The sequence below is a fragment of the Phaeoacremonium minimum genome (genome assembly GCF_000392275.1).
Source record: "Phaeoacremonium minimum UCRPA7 unplaced genomic scaffold PA7_03_scaffold_480, whole genome shotgun sequence".
Taxonomy (NCBI): Eukaryota; Fungi; Ascomycota; class Sordariomycetes; order Togniniales; family Togniniaceae; genus Phaeoacremonium; species Phaeoacremonium minimum.
Window position 1 is genome coordinate 169,887 of NW_006921382.1, and position 7,169 is coordinate 177,055.

Genomic DNA, 7,169 nt, shown 5'->3' on the forward strand with positions numbered 1-7,169 from the left:
TCTTATTTGTCTGGCCGCTGGCATCAAACCGATCATCACGTCTTCTTCCGACGAAAAACTAGCGTCAATCAAGAAACTTGGCCAAGGTGTTGAGGGGATCAACTACAAGACCACGACTGACATAGTGGCCGAAGTACAGCGGCTCACTAATGGTAAAGGTGTCGATTTTGTCATCAACAATACTGGAATTGGTTCGATCCCTGAGAATATCGCATCGTTGCGCTCAAAAGCCGGGGCCATATCACTTGTTGGTTTTCTGAACGGGTTCACAGCGGACTGGAATCACAGTGTGTTGTTAAATTTGATGAGCAAGAGGGCAAAGTTGCAGTAAGTTACATTCCACTTCCTTTCTCAGCACCACATCATGGTAGACAGCACTGACTTCTGTTACTATCAGGGGCATTGGAGTTGGATCCAAAGCTGATTTCGACCGGCTCAACAAGTTTCTCGAGGAAAAGAAAATATCATTCGCTCCAATCATTGATAAGGTATTTTCTTTCAATGATTCAAAAGCTGCGTTCGATTTCCTACTCTCTGGGAAGCATGTTGGCAAGGTTGTCATCAAGATATGAGACCTAATGCTTTCATGAAGCTTGCACATCACCCTAGGAAGATCCTATGGTTAAAAATGGGTTTTTTGTTACTGTATTTAAAGTTACGTCTTCTTTGGAAATCGATCCTAGATCCATAAGTCACACAAATATATAAAACTCAATAGGATTCACATGGGTTCAATTTATTTCGGATAACGTGAACACTCCTCGAAACTTCCGTGATGACACAATCTTGGCATTTGCAATCTTCAAACCGACCCTTGGCTCAAATCCGGTCATGCTCCGCGGGATGCCCTTTTCAACTCGTGCAATATCTCAGCATCAGCCAAATCATTGATCCAATAACTGGAACTACCAACGCAGCAACTCTTAACATTGCTATTTTTATGTGAGGAGTTATGACGGCCCCAGAAGCTGCTTTAAATTTCTCTGGTTCGTTTCGTCCAGGATAATCTGTATTTGGGACAGGTTTCTGCAAGAATGGGCAAATCTCTTCCCATCCGAGTCCGTCCTCCAGGCGAATCACCAGTAGCCTCTCTGGGGGTATTACACTTTTGACAGTTTTGATGCTATAGAAGCCTTTAATTGCGTTTTAGTGCGAGAATTTGGATTGAGCCTTACTATTGTATGTAGTTTTGTCTCATGTCGGCATGTGAGTTCTTGTCCTCTGGGCTCTTGCCATTGCTGAAAACCCAGTACATCAATTGATTCAGGTAGAAGAAGCGATTAGCCCAATACTCGAATCGTTTCAAAACGGCAAGTGGGAACGTGTCGACATCCTTGATCAATTCCCCTATTGACGAATTCATTGATTGGATCCACTTGTCGGGATCTCTTTCAGTGAGGATAAACTTGACATCGGGGTCTTGGAGATACGTTTCGATCACATCAATACCTAGGTAGCTTGCAATCTCGACAATGGCCTGTAGGCAAGCAGCTACTTTAGCACAATTGGCGTTATATGCTCTCAAGCGTGACTTACATCGTAGCCAGCAAACCATTTTTTATATTCAGGTGGTCCATACTTCTTGATTCCACTAAATTTGTCATATTTGGCGAGGAGAGCGTTGATGAAGATGTTCATATGAGAAAGACCTCCGATTGATACAAGCTCAAGCATGTGGTAGGGTCGATAGCCCAGAATCTTCAGAGCCTGGTACAACCCAAGAGTTCCTGTTCTATGTCAAGTAAGAACCAGAGCTAAAGCTTTCCTGGTAATGATGGGATGTTGGCCCAAAGTCCACTTACCGGCTACAGCTCGCAACCACTAGCTTCACGCGAAGTTCAGACTTCGGCGTAGATAGATGATCGATCTCTCGAGACATTATCAATTTTGCTGTCAACTCAACATTCAGAAAATAGGTAGTGCGTGGCAACTGTTCTACATAGATGGTGGGCTTAAGGTCTCTCAATATACTCGCCAGCTCCTCTCGTTCTGAGATTACCAGGTCGCACGGGGCGGGTACGGAGGCAAGCTAATCGTTTTCTTTTCGTCCATTAGCTACTGTTGCACCAGCTAGACTAGGTTTCTGGCTGATTCCGATAGCTAGCGCTGACATCTCAAGTGTCACAAAGAACCAGAAAATATGGCCAAGGATTAATTACCTAGCTGGGTATAATGTCTACGGAATCACCACAATACAGGCCAGGACGTACAATGCGGTAGCACGGCGTCGGCCACACGAAGTGCTGATTTCACATAAGATAAAATAGAGGCAGGGACAGAACAGTTTCTCATTCGGCTAATGCTTGTGCACCGCAACGCCTTCCCCGTAGATTCAATTCAAATCTGTGGCTTTCCCTTGGCTCTCTGGCACGTGGCACGCTCCTTTGGTTTCAATCAACAACCGCGAGCCGCTGGTATTAGAAGAGGTGTTGAAGGTATTTTGGGAATGACTACTCTGTGCATTCTCATTTTTCTTTCTCATAGAACACGGATTTCGAAGTAACAATAACATATTTGAACCTTCTACCATGCCCTAATTTTACGGAGTTGGTAATTACTGGGGCTCCTCGAAACAAGGCCTGACTGTGGCGGTTGTTCTAGCCGATTCCAATTCATCTCAAATTAAGAATACTCCACTTCCACTTTGGCATCGCAAACTTCCTCAGAGCTGTCCCAGTCATGTATATGGAGCCTAGTAGTGATGTCGGATGCGAACTACCATTCTGTTGGGTACTGATTTGGAAAAGAAAAGAGAAGAAAAGAAAAAATAGAGAAACGATCGTTGTGAGACCTGTTGCAAGACTTATGCTTCATCCTTATCATCGCAGTCCTTCTTTCCCTGCATGAAAGCCCTCGATGCATGTGATTGGCTACTAACAAGTCGTGACCACTCAATTGCAACTAGGTCATGTGTCAACGGCATCTGAAGTCAGGCGAGGCTGCGCAGCTTATCTACCTAATTCTAATTCAACAAGTTGCCGCTCCTGCACCACTGATCGGAACTGCTCGCTACTTGCTATTGGAAAAATACTTTATGTTTGAGGATTTCCTTGAAAAACAATGGCAGACAATAGCTTAGATGCCAAGCAACATGAGGCTCTACCGCCCTTGGCATCTCTGCTAGCATCGGGCTTTATCCTTGATTCAAGACCTAGAGAACAACAGCTGGATCCAACCCAACCTCAAATCCGAATACTACGGTTACTACGAGGCTTTTGGACAGATCCTATCCGTTGTAACACTTTTGTTGCCTATCTCAGAGATAATCCGGTGTACACTGCACTTTCATACGCGTGGGGCAATGAGCCTCCTCTCCGGGAGATTATGCTAAACGGCGTTCAATTCTTCGTCACTCCTAACCTCTTTTCTGCTCTGCGGCGTTTACGCAAACCCGATGTTGAAAGAGATTTGTGGATTGATGCAATCTGTATTAACCAGGAGGACAATGCTGAGAAATCCCACCAAGTACAATTGATGGGGACGATATTCTCGATGGCAACGGACGGTATTATGTGGCTCGGAGACTATATTGAACCAAGCCTTGCATCAGATCCGAAACTATCGCCGCTCGTCACATATGCTGAAAGGGGGAAAATTTCTTGGATCTATGCAGCTCATGATTTTGCTTGCATCAGCCGCCTAGCCAATAACGCACATTTGGAAGCGCATGATACTGGTACCGAGACATCATATCGTTCAGAAACACCAGACAGGGCATCATCATTGGAGTCTATAATGACGTTATCCTGGTGGGAGAGGGCCTGGACCGTGCAAGAAGTCGTTCTAGTCCCGAGCGTCACCTTTCAATGCGGTAGTTTCTCGATTGGGCTAGAAGCTGTTGAGAAGGCGAAAAACAACTACATGAGACACACAACTTACACTCGCTGCTGCAAGACAGATTCGCGGAGACAGTATGGCCTCAATATGATGTCTACGCAAATTAACATGATTATGATGATGCGGAACTATCGGAGCGAGGTTTATGACTTCGTCGATGCTCTAGACGTAGTCCGCAGACGACATGCATCTGATAAAAGAGATAAAGTGTATTCCCTCTTTGGGCTCTATCCAACAGGCTTAACTCCTTTATCAGTCGACTACTCTTTGACTGAAACAGAGGTGTGTAGGAAAACTTTGTTAGAGCTCATTCAAAATTCAGGCGACCTCCTTCCCTTTCTGAGAGGTATTGAAACAGATCGAAACCCGATATTGCCTTCTTGGGTGCCGGACTGGTGCAACACATCGAAAACATATGAGTCCATCACACATGACCTTTCACATTACCGTCATCACAGTGCAGCCAACAGTCGGCGTGCTGCCATCGTTGAGATATCATGGAGAACAATATCGCTCCTTGGCCATTTCGTGGATTATATAGCACGCATTACTAGAAATAACTTTGAGGAAGATGCCTTAGACGAGTTGTCTGTTCCATGGAGAAGTTCTCCGGCGTACCCCTGGGGTGGGAGTTATTCGGATGCTTTCCAGAAAGTCGCTGATTCATGTTGGGGCAACAACAATGGCGCATATGTTTACTTTGTCACGGAAAGAGGACTGCTCGGTGCTGCTTTACATGACGTGAGGATTAGGGACCCAGTGTATCTTTTATTTGGTGGGAATGTGCCATTTGTTTTACGGCCATCGTCTGCAGACATACCTTACCCAGCCCACACTTACGTATCGCACTCATATATTCAAGGAATAATGCAAGGAGAGGCAATGAATGATGATAGCGAAGGTCAATGGGTTTTCTTGGTATAACTACCCTCTCAAAATGCGACAAGTCATGGTTTGTCTTCCGAGTCATTTGCTTTCATTTGCTTTCTGCTTATGGGCTTGTTGCTTAAAGGTAACTCTAGGATGAAACTTGGAACGAAGTGACGAGCTGCGATGAGTTCTTTTGTGTAGGCGGCTTGTAGTTGTTTTGTTGCTGTCTGTTGGCATTCGGCGCATTTTGCGATTTCATTATATGGACAGGTGAATTGCCGCAGTCGTCCCCAATCAGGAATCGAGTGGCCTGATCGACAGTTATGGCTAGCTGCTGCGGCTGAGATCTTCTGGTGTTTTGGTCTGTTCTTGGTGGTTGGAGGAGCGAGGAACGGGCCTTGGCACGGTTGCTGCGCCGTTTTTCGTGACAACCAACGATTGGCTCTTAAACGCCATTTTGAGGCTGTACCGCCCGGGCTAGTCCGCATTGGGGGGAGGCCTCTTCCCTCGCACTTGATACGATGGTTGGGCCGGGTAGCTAACGTTATCTATATCTAGAAGCGACTCGTCCCAACAGGATGACGGGATTTGATTTTCTGTCTGCCTGTCTGACTGACTGACTGACACACTTTTCCCGCATCTTCATCCAACGTTCAAGAATACCAGTTCAAGTTCAAGATGTCTCAGCAGCCATACTACGGCGCGCCACCACCGCAAGGCGGCCCACCTGGCGGACAATATCCCGGTTACGGCGCGCCCCCGGGACAGCCAGGAGCCCCGCAGTATTATCAGCAGCCCCCGGCGGGCTCACCAGCTCCAGCTCCGGGACAGCCTCCGTATCAGCAACCCCCATACCCGGGCTACGGCGCTCCGCCTGGGCAGCAGCCACCACCCCCCGGCCAGTACCAGGGCTATCAGTATCCAGGAGGCGCACCTCCTCCTGGGCAATACTCTTCGCCCGCACCGGGCCAGTATCCTAACCAGCAATACCCTCCGCCTCAGCCCGGCGCCTATGGCCAAGCTCCGCCTGCGCCATATGGCCAGCAGCCATACCCACAACAGGGCCCGCCCATTCCCGGTGGCACTCCGGGAGCTCCTCCATATCAGCAGCAGCAAGGTTACCCTCCGCCGCAAGCTGGAGGCCCAGTAAGTGCAAGCACTCCCTGATTGGAGTCTATGATCTTGCTAATACAAGTAACGTAGCCTCCTAACCAACAATGGGGGCAGCCACCGCCAGGTGCGTACAATGCGCCGCCCACCCCAGCATCGCTGGGCTATGACCCTGCCCAGAAGGCCTGGGTTGGTCATGTGGACACATCCTCTGATGTCGAGGCTGTGCGCAAGGCCATGAAGGGCATGGGCTGCGACGAGAAAGCGCTCATTCGCGTCTTCACCTCGCCCAAGTATGCCAATCCGTGGGCCATGGCCCAACTTGTGCACGACTACAACTCGCGCTTCATCCGCGACCTTGCCAAGGACATCGAGAGTGAGACGCGCGGCGACCTGGAGACAGTGCTGCTGGCGCTCATCCGTGGCCCGCTGGAGAACGATGCCCGGACACTGCACAAGGCGCTCGACCGGGCAGGAACGGACGAGGACGCCCTGATGGACGTGCTGCTCTGTCGGTCGAACGCCGACGTGCGCGCCATCGCGGCCGAGTACAAGCGCATCAAGAACCGTGACTTGTTGACCGAGATTCGCGAGGATGTGAACGATGATCTCTTCCGCCTCTACAGCATGGTGCTCGCGGCGCACAAGGCCGAGGACGCCGCGCCGGTCATTGCCACCGAGATCGACCACAAGGTGACGGAGCTGCAGCGGGCGACGGAGGGCACAATTGGCGCCAATGCCGTGGCGACTGCCCAGATCTTCACAAGCAGCAACGCGGCGCAGATCCATGCCATGTCCGAGGCATACCAGCGCAAGTACCACCGCTCGATGGAGGATGTGATCGAGAAGGAATTCAGGGGCGATATGGAAGACGCGTTGCTCAGAATGTATGGACATGCGATGGATCGTGCGAAGATGGACGCTCAGAGGCTGAGAGATCCGCTCTACAAGACGGTGAGGAAAGACCGCCTGTTCATCAACCGTGTCGTGAGCCTGTACTGGGACCAGAACCGCTTCGAGGCAGCCAAGGCCGCCTACAAGAAGAGATATGGTGTCAGCTTCGCTAAGGATGTCAAGGACATCCTGAGCGGTGACTATGAGGATGCCATTCTAGCTTTGGCGAGGGAGAAGAAGTAGAAGACGGCATCGTGGGCGTGGTCGGGTAATGAGCGTGTACGATCTTATGGTCAAATAGTCGACAAATGATAGTTATGAACTAGATCCGCGCTCCAAAATCGACGGCAAAGTTGTCTGAAAACTGCATGGCGATATCGTTCCAATTCTGCTGCGCAAACCATTCGTCGTCCAGATTCGGTGGTCCACTTGGTGTCAGAGCCACTGGGTTGAACGTC

At 49.3% G+C, this 7,169-nt stretch overlaps 2 protein-coding genes across 2 annotated transcripts; one reads left to right on the forward strand and one right to left on the reverse strand.

Annotated features, from left to right (window-relative positions):
* Positions 1–1,174: 1,174 nt before the first annotated feature.
* On the reverse strand, positions 1,175–1,674 carry UCRPA7_6629 (hypothetical protein; the record flags this gene model as incomplete). Its single annotated transcript, XM_007919166.1, has 2 exons — positions 1,175–1,477; positions 1,537–1,674. The coding sequence occupies 2 exons, from the start codon at positions 1,672–1,674 to the stop codon at positions 1,175–1,177; spliced, it is 441 nt and encodes a 146-aa protein (XP_007917357.1).
* A 4,069-nt stretch (positions 1,675–5,743) lies between these two features.
* UCRPA7_6630 (putative annexin-like protein) lies at positions 5,744–6,954 on the forward strand (the record flags this gene model as incomplete). The annotated part of the gene is made up of 3 exons (XM_007919167.1): positions 5,744–5,853; positions 5,911–5,944; positions 5,998–6,954. The coding sequence occupies 3 exons, from the start codon at positions 5,744–5,746 to the stop codon at positions 6,952–6,954; spliced, it is 1,101 nt and encodes a 366-aa protein (XP_007917358.1).
* Positions 6,955–7,169: the final 215 nt, after the last annotated feature.